Genomic DNA, 19,847 nt, shown 5'->3' with positions numbered 1-19,847 from the left:
GGTCTCAGGTCTCAGGACCCAGTTCTGCCCCCCCCCCCTCCCCCCCAATCAGACTCTGGTTCTGGATCTCTCTTACACACACACACACACACACACTGGTTCAGTCTCACTTCCTGTGATTTTCAAATTAAAAGTTTCACCGATTAAAATTATTATTATTAGGATTAATTTTCCAAATAGAAAAAAAACAACAAAACTGGTCTGGTCCAGGATAACAGAGTCCAAACTGATCAATGAACTGATGAATTATTGATGACACACACACACACACACACACACACACCCCCGACCCCCCAGCAAAGAGAATCCAGACCCAGACCACCAGCACCTGAAGAGCTGAACCCTGGTTCAACTTGGACCAAAAACTACAAAAACCTCTAAACCTCCAACCGAGAGAGAGAGAGTGAGTGAGAGAGTGAGAGAGTAAGGGGGGGGGTGGGTGAGTGAATGAGTGGTTGTCATGGAAACGACATGATTGACAGGCTGACCCCTCCCCCGCCGCATCGCGCCGCCGCCGCAACTCGCTCAAAGGCAACAAGGAAATGAGAGAAAAGAAGAAGATGATGATGATGATGAAGGCAGCAGCAGCAGCGGCGGTGGCGATGGCGGCGAAGGGGGAGAGGTGAAGGTGTGTTAGTGTTGGCGGTCCGGTTCCATCCGGTTCCATCCGGTTCCATCCGGTCGGGTCCGGTCACTTGAGGTCCAGCACCATGCTGGCCGGGTTCTCCAGGTATTCCCGCCACAGGTTGGAGAAGCGGCACATGGTGGCGCCGTCGATGATGCGGTGATCCGCCGACCAGCTGACCGCCATGATGTGAGCCGGGACCACCTGACCGCCGGCGCCGAACCGGGGCAGCACCTGAGAGCACACACACACACACACACACACACACACACAGTGTCAGAAATTAGTCGGTTGCCACGAAATGCGATGCTAATTTCTGTTAGCCCGTCTATGAGGTTTTACATTATACGTTAGCATTAAGCTAGCGGACTTTATACTTGTGAGAATGGCTGTGTGTTTTGAACGTTGTTGGTTTGATTGAACATCTTTGATGCTTAAATACATATATTACCGCTTAACTCATTGAGTGCCGCGCTCCTTTCCAAAGTTTTAGTCAAGTGTACCGGCAAATTAGACCATATTTGACTTTTTATTTTAGAGCCATAGTGTATTCTATATTATTGCCACCAACACATACTGTAGCTCATTTGAAAGGTTTAATTTTATCCTTCAAATGGCCACAAACCGTTTGTTTCTACGTGCCTCCGTTCCTGAGAAAAGTCAAGCTAAACATGGCTGGGTTTCACCAAAATCCCTCCTTTTTTTCTAGAAAAGGAGATAGAGCGTCTTTTATGAAAGGTGCGCTGTTTGTGCCTGTCGCTCTTCTGACACTCGCATTTCTGGATCAAAGGGCTCGTATAAGATAAATATACACAACAATTGTTGTTCTATTCACAAAACCACCATCGGGGGCGGGGGGGGCGCCACTAAACAACAATAACACAGACGCACCGTGCCGTGTCACAGCCTCTCGCCGCGGAACGTGAGGGTCTGTCGGCCACAGCGGCTCGCGAACACCGGTCCCGCCGGTGGTCACGGTCCTTCTGTGGTACGGGTCGGTGGTGCCGGTCTGCTTTGACCCAGAGACCATCAGATTTTACCGCGGGAGGACTTTGGGGAGGACACGGTGTTGCTCCAGATGAAGACCGGGCGGGACAGTGGGCTGAGAGCTTCCTGGTTCAGCTCCCAGCTGCTGCAGCCTCGCGGGTGAGAGCGGAGCAGCAGCGGAGCAGCTGCTGCATCTGCATGCAGAACTCCGTTTGCAGAAGCTGAGTTATGATAAAAACTTCCAGATCATGAGCTGTCATGTGACTTTGATCGTCATCTATTTCAGTTCTCCTCGTCGTAGAGTCCCCAAATTTACATATAATGTGTATTAAAGTGTCTATTTTCATAATTTAAAAAAAAAGCAAAAAACGAAAAATTTCGTTTTTGGCACTCAACGCATGGGAACGAAAAACGAGAAATTACGTGGTTGGCACTCAATGAGTTAATATATTGCTTTACTCTTTATTTTATGCCATTTTTACTGTAGGGCAGGCTAATCTTCAATTCGGAGTGACAAATAAAACCATGAAGCAAAAAGATTTTGTCTTTTGTTTGAGAACTGACATTGATGTACAATAATTCAGTTAACAGTTGTAAATGTACCTTATAGGGTTTATTTTTTAATATTTTACCATTCAAAAGCAAGCTCAGTGCTGTCTGTCCCATAGAAGAACATGATAGCGGCAGCCTGCTGTAGCCCCTCTGTTATATCAATCGCTCTGCTTGTGGTGCAATACATACAACAGTCTCCAGCTGCAATGAAGCACACGCTGGAGTCGAGCAATGGGGGCGTGGTTTTTGTGATTCCTGATTGGACGGAGGTAAATTCATGCAAAACCACTGATGCGCGTTGCCTTCAGGGACAGTTTTTCATCAACAGTCTCTGTATTTCCCTCTAAAACAACTCTGTGTGGTAACGTTGTGTTATTATCTCATAGCGTGGTGAATGTGCAGCTCACAACTTGTCCGCCAGAGCGTTGTGGAGTTGTTGGATTGTGTATTTGATGAGTAGGCGGGTACATATATGAAAAAAAAACACCTAACCCTAAAAAAATTCTAACAAAAGGTTTCTCAGCTGTTTTTTATAGTATTAGATGTCCTTAATAACATACTAAAAGTTTACCAAAATTTGACCACTAGAAAGGTGTTATTTTCAAGATGGCGTCCAAGATGGATAGGAAGCCTGAGGAGACACCACAGGTGAATAGGGTAAAATTTTTAACTAACAGATATCACCATGAAACTTCCCAAGTTTATCACTTACATTAAGACAAATATTTTTTGTATTACAAGTTTTGTCAAATTGTATGTTTAAATATGTAAATTAGGCAATATCTCATTAAATATGCGCTAATTTGCATATCCGAAATCTGAACAATGGATAAAAGCCACTTTCAAAATTCTTGTTTTATTTTGTTGACATACTAGAGTCAGAAGTTTTTACAGAGGGGATATTGGATATCTCTCTTTATCACTCTGTAAATGAGAAAATACTATAGCCCTAAAAATTCAAATATCGTCGTGTTTTTAGGAGTAAAATGTTGTATAAGAGCCCGAAATCTCCACTTCAGCAGCACTTACAGACACCAAACCTTCCAGTTTGATCCCTTTCTATATTCTGAAGGTTTTTACAGAGGGGATTGTTGATATATCATTCATAGCCTGATTTATACAACATTTTACTCCTAAAAACACGACCAACTTGAATTTTTAGGGCTGGTGACAGTATTTTCTCATTTACAGAGTGATAAAGAGAGATATCCAATATCCCCTCTGTAAAAACTTCTGACTCTAGTATGTCAACAAAATAAAACAAGAAATTTGAAAGTGGCTTTTATCCATTGTTCAGATTTCGGATATGCAAATTAGCGCATATTTAATGAGATATTGCCTAATTTACATATTTAAACATACAATTTGACAAAACTTGTAATACAAAAAATATTTGTCTTAATGTAAGTGATAAACTTGGGAAGTTTCATGGTGATATCTGTTAGTTAAAAATTTTACCCTATTCACCTGTGGTGTCTCCTCAGGCTTCCTATCCATCTTGGACGCCATCTTGAAAATAACACCTTTCTAGTGGTCACATTTTGGTAAACTTTTAGTATGTTATTAAGGACATCTAATACTATAAAAAACAACTGAGAAACCTTTTGTTAGAATTTTTTTAGGGTCAAGTCATATTTGTACCTGACTAGAGGGAAACCAAGAAATCCCATAATGAGCCTCCGTAGCGTAGCTCTGAGCAGCTCGCAGCTCTGCTCTGGATTATGGCAATGGGCCAATTTGACAAAATGTTGAACTATCCCTTTAAACTCTAATTACCTTTCTTTCTTTTTTTATTATATACCCTGCACACACACACAGGAAGGGGGCGGGGCTTGGCTTATCTAAGTACCTTGACCTCTGTGGTGTGTTCATGGGCCGTGGGAAAGTCTGGAACTCACCTGCATTTTCCCCAGCGCTCCGATGGCGACCTCAGGAGGGAGGATGACTGGTTTGGCGTACGTCCCTCCGATCTACAACACACACACAGAGGAAACAGGTTGTGGTTAGAGCGGGTCTAGAGTCCGTCTCCGTCCTCAGAGCGGCGGCGTCTGGACTCACTGATCCGATGTTGGACAGGGTGAACGTTCCCCCCGTCAGCTCCGACGTTCCCAGCTGCCCCACGGCGCCGAGCGTCTGCAGCCGGTTCAGCTCCTGGGCGATGTCGAACACGCTGAGCAGCTGCACGTTCTTCACGTTGGGCACCAGCAGACCCTGACTCGTGTCCATCGCCAGCCCGATGTTGTGAGACGCCTGAGGGCAAAGAGACACACCAAGGTGATTAGATATAAATGATGTGAAGTAACCGGGTCAGACTGATCCAGACCCAGTGATCTGATCGGATTCTGGGAAACCTGATCAATGACAACTGATTAATGATTATCTGACACATAACAGGTCTGATCTGCTGTTAAAGGGATATTCAGCTACAAATTCAGTTGGGACAGACTTTCAAACCAAGAACTTTTTTATCTGGGCCAGATGTTTTCAGTGACACAAACATACGAAATGTAGAGAAAAAGGGTTATTTTCTGCCTCTGCGCTGGTCTCACATTTGGGCTGATTCTGACCAAATGGTAGCTCCTATCAGAAAAAGAAGCAGACTGTGGTCGTCGTAAGGATTTCCTGAACACTTTGGTATGATTTTGGTGTTTCTACAGTAAATATTTTGGAAACACTTGCAAGTTATAAACAGGGGTCCCTCCTGCTTCTCTTTGTATTAGAGTCAATGGGCGGCAGGAAGAGACCTGGCCGCAATGAGAGGCTCACAGTTTAAATTTTGTAAGTCTCTCTGCTTCGATGAACACATTAGTGCTGCACGATTAATCTAATCGCAATTGCAATCGCAATGTCACGCCGTGCGATTACGTAATCGCACGAAAGAGTGCGATTGGCGATTTAAAGTACATAAATGTGCGACCGCGTGAGCCTGTAAACGGGACTTTAACTCCTGTAGTGTGTGGAGCGGAGCCGCTAATGTGTGCAGCATAGCAGACTCCGTCAGTAGTCATGTGACCAGCAGGTCTGATCACGTGACGACCCAGCTGGCAGACAGCGCTCCGTGTGCTGCAGGACCGTCTCCCTGTGATTACAGCAGGTGTGGAGCTTTAGCGTCACGGAGCGAACTGTGTTTTCCTCCGCAACATGTGCAGTGCGTTTAAAAAATGAGGAGGTATATGCCTGTTGGGGCGAACGACCAGAAAGCTCCGGTGTTTGGTTTTCTTTTAACTGTCTTTTTTATTTATTTTTTATTTTTATTTTACGCCACACTCATTTGCCGTCTCCTCTCCTCTCCTCCGTTGTGTGTGTGTGTGCGCACGCGCGCGCGCGCGTGTGTGTGTCTGTCTGTCTGTCTCTGTGTTACCTGTGTACCTGTGTGCTGTGAGAGGAGGGAGGGGGGAGAAAGGCATTGTAATAAATGATGGCATCGCAGTAGACTATGAAACTGCACAAAAAGTTACCTATTTTTATTTAATACAAAGATACTGTAAGGAAACACTTATTATTTGAGAAATACACTCCTAAAATATGGTTATTTCCTGTGCTGTGCTTGATAATCAAGCAAATAGACTCCTTACAGCATTAATTTACAATATCGTAATCGCAATCGCAAATCGCAATATTTTCCACCATAATCGCAATCGCACATTTTTATCAAATCGTGCAGCACTAGAACACATTGTTAGAGAGAGGACACGTTTGTCTACAAATGTGGAAAAAATCATGTGTGTAGAGTGTAATTTGTGGCTGAAAGCAGCGTGGAAAGAGAAAAATGATGTCACCCATGCTAGCCTGAACATTCTGCGCAATACACACCCATTATAATCTCAACACTTCTCCAAATATGATCATGGTCATTAAACAGTGATTGATCAAAAACTATAATACCTAAAATAATACCGAAAAACGTGAATTAATACACCAATAAACGAGTGTTGTGTCTTGCAGAAGTCAGAGGACAGAGCCTCGCTGTCTTTGCCCCGTGGCCCTAACTAAAAGTGCCCAGTTTGATCGGATAAAACCTTGAAAACGGGTTATTGCAAAAACTAAAACCAGATCACGTGATCCAGTCTCTGTTTTAATCTGGATCAAACCCTCAGTTTGTGTTGATCAGAACTTTTTAGTCGGATCAGGAAACTTTGACCGTGTTTGTGTGTGTGTGTGCACCAGCGCGCACGTGAGAGACGGGCCGCCACAGACTCGTTAATTAATAGTTAACACTGCTGGTTGGTAAGTTTCATTTTTACCGCACACCACTGGCATGCATGCTCGCTTCTCTCTCTCTCTGCAGAATCAATTTGTGTCTTGGTCTTGATTCTGTGACACTGCACCACACACTGGTCAACGTATGGGAAACAATAGGTGTGTGTGTTTGAGTAAAATGATCGTTTGTGTTTCATTCTATAAACTACTGATAACAATTTCTCCCAAAAATGACAACTGGTCAAAATAACAAAAAAAGATGCAGTGTTTTCAGACCTCAAATAATACAAAGAAAACAAGTTGATATTCATTTTTAAACAGACCACTAATGTTTTAATTTAGGAAGAGTTCAGATTAATATCGATGGAAATTTCAATTTTAATCCTGCAGCAGCAGCAGTGATTGATTATTGATTTACTGATTATTTACTGATACATATATTATAGTTCTAAGTTTTTCTATTAAAATAAAGCCAATAATGACATTTTTTGTGTTCTCTGTTTATTTGGAAAAGTACCGAAAAGTATCGAAAAGTATTGAAAAACATTTTGGTACCAATACCGGTGCCAAAATGTTGGTATCGTGACAACACTAGTTCTGGGTCAGATGAGGTCTGGCTGTTTAAACGACATTGAAGAAACAACAAACAGCAGAGAAAACAACACAAACATCCCATTTTCAAATAAATCCACTCTTGAGTGTCTCCATGCTGCTGTTCTACCTGTTGTTTACACATTTAAAACACTCATTATCTGGATTTGGTCATCTAGAGAAGCTTGTATCTGCTCTGAACAACTGGGGTAAAGGTAGAGATGGATTACATGATCCTAGATGGCAAAACAACGGATTGAAACAACTGGGTCTTAAAGAAAAAGTTTGAATCTACAATGTAGAAAGTGTCCAGTCCGGATCGTACCTTGTAGGTGATGTTCTGACAGCTCTGGTCCAATGAGGAGTTCAGGATGGGGAAGTGCAGGAGTCCCAGAGAGGCAGCCTGAGCCAATGAGAGCACAGCATCAACGTCAGCGCCAAACATCACGTGACCAATCAGCATCAAGGTCGCCCCCGCCAAGCCCCGCCCCCTCGCCCCTCCTCTCAGACCCTCCTCTCTTCTCCTCCTACCTTGATGAAGAAGGGCATGAAGCTGAGTTTGACCCCCCGGCCCTCGGCGAGGGGCCGGAGCTCCGCCCGCAGCGCCACCAGGCGGCTCAGGTCGACCTCGTCACAGTAGCCGAAGTGAGGGATCATCAGAGCGGCCGTCATCGTCTTCACCATCGCTTTGTGGAAACCTGATCAATGACAACTGATTAATGATTATCTGACACATAACAGGTCTGATCTGCTGTTAAAGGGATATTCAGCTAAAAATTCAGTTGGGACAGACTTTCAAACCAAGAACTTTTTTATCTGGGTCAGACGTTTTCAGTGACACAAACATACGAAATGTAGAGAAAAAGGGTGATTTTCTGCCTCTGTGCTGGTCTCACATTTGGGCTTATTCTGAGAAAACGGTAGCTACTATCAGAAGAAGAAGCAGACCGTGGTCGTCGTAAAGACTTCCTGAACACTTTGATATGACTTTGGTGTTTCTACAGTAAATATTTTAGAAACATTTGCAAGTTATAAACAGGGGTCCCCTCTGCTTCTCTCAGAAAATCTTTGTATTAGAGTCAATGGGCGGCAGGAAGAGACCTGGCCGCAATGAGAGGCTCACAGTTTAAATTCTGTAAGTCTCTCTGCTTTGATGAACACATTGTTAGAGAGAGGACAAGTTTGTCTACAACTGTGGAAAAGATTATGTGTGTAGAGTGTAAATTGTGCCCGTGAGCAGCGTGGAAAGAGAAAAATTCAGACAATTTCTGGCAACTTCTCCCACTCTGACACGAACATTCCACCCAATACACACCCATTATAATCTCAACACTTCTCCAAATAGGGTCATGGTCATTAAACAGTGACTGATCAAAAACTATAATACCTATCGAAACGTGGATTAATACACCAATAGACGAGACTTGTGTCTTGCAGAAGCCAGAGGACAGTGCCTCGATGTGTTTGCCCCGTGGCCCTAACTAAAAGCTCCCAGTTTTAGCAACAACTTGCTTCCCGTATGAATTTAAATCAGTAAAATTGTGGTCACCTAGATGCACCTCAAGGTCATGTAGCCCCATAAATTTAACATAGTGTATATGGTTTTAAGTGTTGTGATTTTTGCATGTAGTAGCATATAAATGTCCACAAGGTGGCGTATTACGCTCACCAGTGGGTCCAGAAATCAGCGGTAGAAATGAGGAAGAAGGAGGAAGTGAACAAAAACAAGATGAATGCAAGTGTGAATGCAGCTTTTCGTGAGCAGCGTGGAGTGAATGTTGATATATCCGTTAAGTTTTATGTTTTTGCTGTCCGAGAAAAGGTTAAAGTTGTTCGGGACGACGTTGTGTTGCCAGAAGATTAAGGAGGATAACTAACTAGTGTGTTTTGATGACTATTCTCCGGTGAGTGTGTTGTGTTTTCAGTGTTAGCTTTAACTGTGTTAGCCTGAGCTAATTTCAATGACCGTGAATGATGAAAAAAAACAATCGGAGAAACGTGATGTGTTTGGAAAATGCATATCGCTGTTGATTTCAAGATGTAAAAGAAATACTGCTAACAGAAAAATAGCCTTTTAAGTTTTATTTTCTTGAAGGCATATGTATTCTGTTGTGACTGTGTGAAAAAAAAGTAAAGATGAAAAAGATATCAGAGAAAAACGAGCTGTTAGGTTTTACTAATGCTGCATAGTTTAAAGAATCAATATGGACTTTAACTAAGGTTAAACTGTGCACTATGCAGGTTGGTTTTTTTTATGGTTGACTTCTGAGAGGAGACAACGGCGACTCGCGGTGGGTTCAGCGGGTGAGCGGCAGCCAGGCCGCTACTACAGCTGCAAGTGGAGCCACTCCGTGGATCGAGAAACAACAGGACAGCTTCAACTGGATTCCAGATAAGAAACTTGACAAAACAACATAAAAAAGGGGGCCCCTACATAACTGAACTGAGACTGAACTAACCGAAAAGGAGACATTGAAACTTTTGACTTGACTAAACTGAACTTGAAAAGACTGCAACTGAACTGAAGGACTAATTTCCTTTTGTGAGGAAGATCCCACTTTACAGTGGAGGTGATTTCATTTAAGTTTATTATTTTCAGTACCCGGGTACAGTACTTTACATTGGCCAATTGAATCATTGTGTTTTCTTTCTTATTTGTGATATCTTACAGAGCTCTGAGGTAAACAGAGGTACATTTAATTTCACTTGAACTTGGTCTACTGTATTTGGTTTTATCATTTTGTCAAAGCATAACATAGAGGTGAATTAGACCTTATTGAGAGAAGTGTTTCTATTTTTCTATGGTGAATAAATGCACCCAGTTATTGTCTAAAATTTAACACTTGTGTTTTGCTTATTAATCCTCCCACTGAACTTAGGGCTTAGATATTGGTGTCATACTATTCCTCGGACTCACTACTCTTTCTATTAGTGTTACAGTCATAAAGAAGGAAAACAGTATTCACAGTCTACTGAAGGCTAAAGGTTCAGGTTTTTCTGCAATTCTTATACCACCATCTGGGTCTGTGTCAAACCTACGCCCTTTAAAGAACCAGTACTAACCGACTAAGTGATTGATTGATCAGCTCATGGTCAATAATCTCAGAGTCTCTAAAGTCTGCGCTGATGTAGGGCTGGGCGATATGGCGATATTAGATCATGAAGGATTAGAGTGTGTAGACGATCTGCCAAAGTGCAGAGATCGTAGGATCGTCTGGGGCTCATTCTATAAATTGCAGTTCTATGCTGCAAAGCGCAAACAAAGGACATTTTCAAAGTTTGCTAAAAGAGATAACAACAGTTACTTTAGTTTGTATTTTTATTTGACCCTTTTCAATCAGCTATTTAGTGTTTTGATATACTTAAAATCCTGTTAAAATGACTGTGTTGAATAAAACAAACAGTAATGTCTTCATTGATATTTTACTTTCATGTTTATTAAAAGCTACCTTTTATGTTGCAAGAGTGTACTTTATCAGAGTGTGTGTGTTTTTGCACATGTTGGCAAAACTGCAACTATTTAGATTAAAATCTGTTCAGAAAGGTTCTTTGGCCTCAATTGTCTGTTTTCACGATTTAAGATCGTGATGAAATCGAAATCGTGACTTCATTTTTTAAAAATCATGATATGATATTTTTGCCATATTGCCCCCCCCTACGCTGATGTCACAGTTTCCCGTTGCTGACTGCTGAGATGACCTCTGACCTTTGAGGGGCTCGGTCACGTCCTTCCCGGTGAACACGGGTCTGGGGATGGCGGGCGGGGGCTTGATGGCGGCCGGAGCGCCGGCGGGCCGGGCAGCGGCGGCGGCGGCAGCGGGAATCGCACCCGGACCCGGAGTGTGGATCTCCTGGAACGGAGTGGGAGGTAAGATGGCGCCGGTCTGCCGGGCCAGGAAGTTCAGGATGTCCTCCTTCAGGATGCGTCCGTCCCGTCCCGTCCCCACCACCTCGCTGAGCTTGATCTGAGCACACGCCGGTAAAAACACAGTTAACCCTTTAGCTGCTGACCACTAAAACACACACACTATTTTTCTCTCGCACTGTCTTTTCTGCTCTACATCTTTCACTTCTCTGCTCGAGCTCTGTCTGTTTTCCCTCCTTTCAAAATGAAATTGCAGACGTTACTGCTGTAACTTCTTGTTGTGCCACCGCCCGATCCTCCGTCACTCTCGTGAAGCCGGGACAAAGCCTCTTGGACACAGTTTGTTTTTCCTCTCTTGATTTCTAATCGGCTCGGTTCAGATTTTGCCGGCAGGAAAATGTGAAATCTGGTGTTTATCTCGCGTGCTTTCTTTTTTCACACTCCTTCTTGCCCTCAATCCGCATATAAATGACTGTGATATGTAAACAAGAACTTGAGGAAAAAAAACAAACAGACGCGCGGACACCATGAAAATGAAACACTGTAATAACTCCTGTGACAGTGACCACAGCTGGCCACGGTCATCCAGGTCAGCCCCACGTGTCAATCACAGGCTGCAGAGGTTCAGCGAAACGCATGTTTCGTATTATTGCTGACATACGACGCGCATTGCCAGGAAAGATCCGATCTGTCTGTTTAGACTGCAGACGCACTGGCAGATATCCGATTTGTATCTGATTTATTTCCACATATAACGGAGCCTGATTCTGATCTGACCAAATCCGATTCCAATGCGTATTTTTCCCTTTTACACGTTCATGTTACAGATCCGAACTGAGCCACTTGAGAGGAATTGGGCCACTTGAATCTTGTAGTGTAAAGACAGCCTAAGACATACATTGTTACAGTATCAATACTCTGCAGATCGCAGCAGGTGAAGGGTTAAAACCAGTCTCAGTCCTAACGACCGGACCGGCGTGGACGTGGACGGACTCACGTTGTTCTCGATGGCGAGGCGTCTGACGGCCGGCGTGGCCTGAGTCTTGTGACCTTTGATCTCCTGGTGTGTGTGCTCCTCCCGCGCCATCGCCGGCGTCTCCACCACGTCCTCCTCCTGGATCACCTCTGAACACAGACGGACCGGTCAGAACCAGAACCACAACCAGAACCACAAACAGAACACAGATAGCGGTTTCACACTGGTTCGGAACCTGAAAAGTCGGTTCGCAGCGGAACCAAAAAATAGTTGGTTTTTCCTTGCGAACCGTGACATCATCAGTGGGCAAGTCACTTAAGACGAGCAGGAAAGCAGCAGGAAACCGTAACCATGTTATATACAGTATAGCTTAGTAAAATAAAACTTAATGCAGACTGATCGGTTCATTGTAAAACATTTATTTATTGATGTAAATGTGGTGATTTCTGTCCGTAGGCTACAGACAGAGCCCCGAGGCAGCGCTGCTCTGTCCACACGGGAAGCTTCACTTTTCATTCAAACAAATAATGCTACTGCCACAATTGTTAGATTTCATCAATGAGACCGACATTTATCTCCTAAACATAATTTAACCAGCCGGTGGTAAACCTCTAAAAACCTGCGGGTAAGTTAATTAGCCATCGTTTTCTCCCCCCCGGGATGACGACGGAGGTTGGCCGGCCGAGCAGCTCTGCAGACCGGCTGCTGTCTCTGTGATGTCCCGGTCGCTGCGGAGCTTCACTTCTCCAAAATACATCGGAGCAAACTTCTAAACAGCCGTCGTTTGGATAAACTGGCCGTATATTTGGGATCTTAACAGTTACTTTCTAGCATGAAAAAATATTAAAAGTAGGGCTGTTTTCGACTAAGGATTTTCATAGTCGAATCTGATTCGTCAGATTTTGCCGTAGTCGACTGATCGTCGAACCTTTTTTTTTTTTTTTTTTTTTTTTTTAGATAGCAGCAAATTTGCGACTTTTTCCCGGTAGTCAATGGTAGGTGTAAAACAAATACCTTTATTTATTTTCCACACTTTGGATGATTTTTATTAGCCATTGTGAGCCAGGGTATGCGTTTATGTCACGTTGCCCTGGACAACGCTCCTTTTGCTCGGACTGTGAGTGGCAAATCAAACATCCCTCAACGTGATGAAGGATAGCGGTGGTCGTGGACACAGAGAAACCGGGTAAAACATGTAGTATCAAAACAAACGGAGGTCAGAAGGACTCGACAATCCGTACATTACGTTAATCAATCCTGTAACACACACAGTGTGACCGCGGCACCGGCAGAGAGACAGACAGGCTGTAGAGGGACGAGATCACAGCTGTGACTCCCGAGTCCGACACTTATGGTGCGTTCATGACAACTCGGAAGTCGGAAAAAAAACAAGTTCCTCTTCTGAAAAACTCTGACATGTCAAACTTTAGGATGTGTTAGGGACTAATTCATCTGTCTAACCATCAGAACTATTGACACTTGAAACGGTAAACACAGCTGATCCATCGAAAAAAAATCACCGCTGGAGTTAATTTATTTTCCGTGATTGAAAGCAGGTTCTTGAATGTAACTCGGTCGAAGTCAGATGTATCCTCACAATGTTTTGCTGTTCTGTCAGGTCATGCATGATAAATGTTGACAAAGTTAGACTGTCAGACTTCCTTGATTTTAAACTTTGGCGGCTCTGCCTCTCGTCTTTTTGCCACTCAGTGAGTGTTCTGCAGTGACTTCTGAGTACCGTGACTTTGACGGTCCTACTGCGCCTCCGCTCATTTGAAAAAAAAAAAAAAAACCTCCGCTCATTTGATTGTGCAACTGCAGTGGGTGATTTATTAATACGTAGTAAGAAGCTAAGACTACCGTTTAAACGCACACATCATTTTGAACTCTTTATTAACAGAAAGTAGGCAGATTTTGTATCAAAATAGTCTTTTTATAACGAAAAAAGACATTCTATGTAACAATTTATGCTCAGCAGCCGTGGGCACCCCCATATAGTCAGAATGGTATGGTCTTGGTTAGATTCGACTACGAGGTTCATAGTCGAATCAGACCCCTCCGAATCGAATCGTCGAATAGTCGACTTTTGGAGGTCAGCCCTAATTAAAAGTAAGTAGTACGGTAGTTTGCTGTTTCGGAAAGAGCCGTTGCTGTGTTTACTTCCGCCTGTGTGACGCGGAATGACGTCCTCCCACTTTGGTTCCACTTAAACTGGTGTGAAAGCTGCTGGTTCGCCAGATGGCACCGAGGTTCTCAGGCCTGGACTACACGAATACGATATAATCCTAAACGCACATTTTTCTGTCCAATTGGGCCTCTCAACCACACGAACACAGCGAATTCACCCACATAAACGGAGAAATCGTTTACCAGTTTTGCCTCTTTATATGGACAGAGATATTTCTGTTGTGTGGACCGAGTTTTTTTTTAAAACGAAGACGAAAATATCCGCTTAAAAAAATATCCATATACGTGTAGTCCAGGCCTGAGACTCCAGAACCGAACCAGAGCCAGAACCAGAACCGTGCCAGTGTGAATCCGCTAAGAGAAACATAAACCTGGACTCGGTCTCACCTGAGCTGGACTCGGTCTCGATGTCGACCAGCGGTTTCCCCACCAGCGCCGTGGCGTCCACGTCGTAGTAGAGCCTCTTGATGACGCCGTCGTAGCGGCTGGTGATGGTGACGGACGCCTTGTCGCTCTGGACCTCACAGATGCTGTCGAACTGGGACACCTTGTCCCCCTCCTTCACGTACCTGAGGGACACACACACCGGGCTCAGCTGGACCAGGACCTGAACTGGTCTCAGGACCAGGACCTGAACTGGTCTCAGGACCAGGACCTGAACTGGTCTAATGGGTCTGTGGTGGATTCACTGGTCTCAGTGTTTGTGTTTGTTCTGTGGTGTCCATTTTGACAAGAATATTTATTTTCATTTTAGTCTGAGTCACTCACCATAGACTGGATTTAGTTTAACCCTCCTGTTGTCCTCCTGGGTCAAGGAAGGAAGGAAGGACAAAGGGAAAGATGGGAGGAAAGAAGGAAGGGAAAAAGGAAGGAAAGATAGATGGAGGGAGGGAACAGATTGGGTCAATTGGGTCAAAAAGGAAGGAAGAAGTAAGGACGTAGGGAAGGAAGGAATGAAGGAACGAACAAACGAACGAACGAAAGATGGAGGGAGGGAGGGAACAGATTCGTTCAAGGAAGGAAGAAGAAGGAAGAAGGAAGGAAAGAAGGAAGGGAAAAGGGATTGTGGAAAGAAGGAAGGGTGAAAGGAAGGAAAGAAGGAAGGATGGAGGAAGGGAACAGATTGGGTCAATTTGACCCAGAAGGACAACAAGAGGGTTAAATCGGTGGAAATCAGTTTTAGTCTCATTCTAGTCTTTTGATGTAATTTGACAGTTTTGTTTTACTGTGATAGATTTTGCAAAAGGATGTTTGTCATAGTGGTAAAAACTCCATTAGCGTAGCCTACCTTTAACTATGTGTTTAGTTATTTAAACTAAGAATGTACCATATTACTCTTGTATAATAAAAATGAATGTCTAAGTGCAATACATAATCATGTCCTTCACAGGTTCTTGTTTATTTTCTAACTAACCAACCAGAGACCTGACTGAGAGTTTGAATTTGAGTTAAAATAAGATAATTATTTGGTTAAAAAGGAAAACAATCGAGGAACTGAGGATGGTTGTAATAGAAAGTTTTCGTTAAAGTTTTAGTTGGTACCTACCACTCCTTCACCGTCACCTCCATGATCCCCTCCCCGATGTCCGACAGCTTGAACTGGACGATGGGTCCTCGACTCACTGCAGGAGAAACACAGCGACGTCATCATCATCATCATCATCATCATCATCAGGAATGCTCCGATCAATCGGCCGATATCTGGAGCCTGAACAGGTCGATTGTTGATCGTCACGCTCTCAAAGCTCAGATCAGGAAGCTGACTGCGTGAAACACACAGCGTTCAACCACCGAGTGGGAGCAGCTTCACCTGTCTGAATCTTGATCTAACAAGAAGGAACTGCGATTTGATACTTTTTAAGATAGAAGAAAAAATTTGTCTGCTGCAGTTTCTGTAGTGCAAGCGAGTGCATTGTGTGAACACAAGAGCGCGCCCCAGGCAAATTCAATCCAGGACTGTTTAGGCTGTAAAAATGTCCTGAATTACATAGTTTAGTGTAAACTCTGGACTATCTCCCTTCAGGACATTTGGATTGCGGTGAACAAGCAGTGTGGAGGAATATTAAGTGGTTTTTGTGTAGTTTTATGGACATTTCTGTGTCGGGCCCTATTAAAGCAGAAGTAAGTGATATTTTTGTGTTAATATAAGTCTTAAATAGTTGTATCTTCCGACAGCAATCACTTACATAGAGTGTTTGGTCTGAAACACGGGTCTGTCAGTCACTCTGCTCTGCTCTGAGCCCAGGAGAAAACATTTATCGTATCCTACAGTTTTTATCCAATGAGGAGAGAGAACGGCATGCAGGGCTGTGTGTGCAGCCAAGGGACGCCGTGAATGTGGTGACGTAGGGACGAGGACTGTTATGGTGCGTTCAAGGAAACTCGTAGACTCGTGTTTTTCCTTCCTGTGAAGTCGTACCAGTTCGATCTGGTACGAGTTCACCGGTCAGAAGTTACGAGTGGCCGTTATAGTGACTTTCACAGGTAAAACAAGTCGGAGAAACACGAGTGGGTTGCCTGGAACGCTACAAAGTCGTAAGTTGTGACTTGAAGCTGTAATTTACGATTTCAAAAGCCTGCCTGGAACGCAGCATTAGCGAAAACGACCGGATCGCTTACTTCTGCTTTAAAGCAGATATCAGTGGCACGGCCGTTTCGGCTAATGCTATCAATCAATCAATCAATCAATTTGTTTATTTCGGGCATGTCAATTTAAATCATCATCATCACACTTCATCATCAAATAATACAATACATGGCCGAAAGGGAAAAGCGGGAGAAGCAAAAGCTTATCTAGTCCCGCCCCCATTACCCACAGAATAAGAATATTTGTCATACATACATAACACATCATTGGATAACACTTGTATCCCACAAGGAAAATTTTCTCCTCGGGTTACAGCAGAGCAGAGTGACGGAGAGACTCGTGTTTAGGCTGAAATACTTCATGTAAGTGATTGCTGACGGAAAATAGGACTATTTAGGACTTATATTAACAAAAACATTCCACTGATATCTGCTTTAATGATTTTGCACTTTTCCACGCATACGCTGACCAGGGCCGTAGCCAGGATTTTTGAAATACCGAGGTCATAGTCGTGGTGCGCGGGGGGGTGGCGTCAGAAATTTGGGGCAATTTTATATTAAAAGGCTTCAATCTGGTGCACTTTGACAGATAAAAACTACACACATCATATTAGATTAATGCCATTTTTATGATATTATCATCACTAGTGATCATCCAGAGAAGACCCAACTTCACTGAATTCTGATGAGAACACACCATCTATTACAAACAGTAGACTAGCTCCTCACATTCGTAGCAGCCACAGAGTAGCAAAAATATTATATTATAAAGTTTAATTCCAGCTCGAAAAAAAAAAGAGTCTGAAATGCAATGTGAAGGTCCTGGTTGTTAACATAAAGATGAACAGGTTTCTAGGGTGAAGTGTGCACTCTTTTTTTACCATAGCTATAGCCTACTATCTTTGGGTGACTTCCTTCTGGAGCGTCAGCTGTGTTCCTCACTTTGAAACAGGCCCAGGAAGTTTGTCTGCTTTTCCTTATAGTTACCACAAACATACATCTGACTGCTCCTCGTTGCAGCAAATTTTGGTTGTTGGTTTGTGTGGTATTTCACATTTCTATGCATATTTTTTATGAGTAAAATATTGGTGTCAAACTTCATTTCGGTTGTATGGTCTTCTTTGAATGGGAAAATATGAAGAGGTCTAGGTGAAATCAAAATGAGCCAAAAACAGTTGTATTTGGATGGAGTGAATATTATGACACTGGCTATTAGTGAAATATAGCCTAATTAGTTTTCCAAAGGTCAAATTGCACCTGGACATACGTATCTCTGATAATAAAACAGCTGCAAAATTTAGCATCAACTTTTACAGTTAGCCTACACATTACTTATTAATTTGCCTGATATCCCATGATTCAAAGGTAGATTTTACTCTAATGTGATTTTTGTTAGTATTCTTACTAGTCAGAGATGAAAAATTTACATTTTCTACTGTAGCCTACTCCAGACATGTCTGTAGTAATCTCACAGGTCTTAGCTTTCTTTAAATAAATAAAAAAGACTGAAATAAAACTAATGGTTGCCTAAACTTTACACCGTATGCTCTTTGTTAAATCTGTCCAAAATTTTTTTGAAAAAATTTCACAGTCTTTGTTTGTGAAATATTTGTGCTCGTGCACCACATATGCTCACATCTTGTGCATCTCCTGGGGGCTAAGCCCCCCCTGTCCTTAAAACTTAGTGACTCCCCTGTCTGTAAACATAAAATGTATCATGTCACTGTGCTTTTCACATAAAGTTGATGGAAGAATGGACAGTGCAGTAGATGCCCCCTCAGTATAGTATCTGCAGGAAAGAGGTCTCTGCTCTCCCCCACTTACTGTAGCTCAACTAGTGCATAGTGCAGGACACAGACAGTAAACGGCGCTGAATTGACCCTATTAAACAGCTGTTTTCTCCGCATACATGAGGTTCCGTCCCGAAATAATACAAGTGCACGTATGTACGAAACCTTTACAGTGTAACAACTGGTTGGAAAGAGCAGTTTATCTAGAGCCAACCGACTCACTCAGTAGCCTTCTCCTCCATGCACGCAGGCTCCGCGACGCGCTGTATCACTCGCTTTTTCCGAATGAATCGCCTTTTTTCCCGCGACCAGTAAACAAACACCAGCGTACGTGAGGGCGTCAATAAACAAGAGCATTATAGGCCTACCGGAATTGTTTGGACAAGAGAGGAGAGTCACTCAGTCACCTTCCATCTGTCCTCCCTAATACTTTGCACTTTTTTTTTTTTTTTTTTTTTTTCATTCATTAGGCCGAAAAAAATACCGAGGTCATGACCTCGGTGTCCTCAATGGTAGCTACGGCCTTGACGCTGACTTTTTTGCTTTAAAAAATCCCTATACAGACCGATGTCTTAACCTCCCCCCCAAATGTTTAACCCTAAGCTAGGCCCCTGCATCAGACCGAAGACTGGACCAGGACAATAATCTGATACCTTCCACTCCTCCTGCTCGATGCGGAGCACCAGCCGTCCGTCCTCGGTCTGCAGCTTCTGTCTGAGTCGAGCCAGAAGGGCCCGGTCCTCCCAGACCCCCAGGCTGAGTCTGGAGCGCCGCTCGGTGCCGCTCCTCCTCCTCTGCTGCTCCTCCTCGTCCTGCTCCTCCCTCCTCCTCTTGATCCGGGTCTCCCACAGAGCTCTGACCGAGCTGATGGAGCCGCACACCGCCACGCCCCCCACCATGGTCACCACGACGACGACGACGTCACAGCGCTGCACGGGGGGACAGGCGAGATGACCTCTGACCTCTGAGCTGCAGCCTCGCTCTCCTCCTGATCATCCTGTAGGAACAAATACAAAACATTTCATTTCTTTGATTTCATTTCTATTTTACTAAATAAATTGTAAAGAAAACTGTCTTTTTTAATTATTCATTTAATTGAAGCCGCATTTTGTAATAATGTAATTAATTTCACCTCATGATGTAATATTTTGTAAAATCTGCAACAGTTTGTAACATTTTGTAACCTTTTTTTTGTAAAATTCTTGAACGCAATATGTAATAAACTTTGCCGCATATTGTAATAAATTGTTACATTTTGCACAAAATTATTACATTTTCTATATGAAAAAGTGCAACACTTATGTTGTATTTTGTAATAATGCAATATGTAACAACTTATAACAAAATGCGGCAAAGTTTATTACACATTTATTGCATTATAATGCAACTTTATTACATAATGTGGCACTACAAGGCCTAATCTATTATTTGTATTATTTAAATTAATGTGTTTGTTTTTTTAAGCATCTTAAATTACTCTTTGTCTAT

At 43.2% G+C, this 19,847-nt stretch overlaps 1 protein-coding gene across 1 annotated transcript; it reads right to left on the bottom strand.

Annotated features, from left to right (window-relative positions):
- Positions 1 to 676: 676 nt before the first annotated feature.
- LOC146960867 (lipoamide acyltransferase component of branched-chain alpha-keto acid dehydrogenase complex, mitochondrial-like) lies at positions 677 to 19,274 on the bottom strand (the record flags this gene model as incomplete). Its single annotated transcript, XM_085771986.1, has 10 exons — positions 677 to 859; positions 4,063 to 4,134; positions 4,223 to 4,414; positions 7,281 to 7,358; positions 7,487 to 7,653; positions 10,662 to 10,920; positions 11,818 to 11,945; positions 14,371 to 14,552; positions 15,530 to 15,605; positions 19,013 to 19,274. Coding segments are annotated over 10 exons (1,584 nt in total), but the record flags the coding sequence as incomplete, so codon positions are not given.
- Positions 19,275 to 19,847: the final 573 nt, after the last annotated feature.

The sequence above is a fragment of the Trachurus japonicus genome, unplaced genomic scaffold, assembly GCF_045865225.1.
Source record: "Trachurus japonicus isolate A0001 unplaced genomic scaffold, Traja_1.0 AP029893.1".
Taxonomy (NCBI): Eukaryota; Metazoa; Chordata; class Actinopteri; order Carangiformes; family Carangidae; genus Trachurus; species Trachurus japonicus.
The sequence above is the reverse complement of the archived record's forward strand: the minus strand, read 5'-3'. Positions and strand labels throughout refer to the sequence as shown.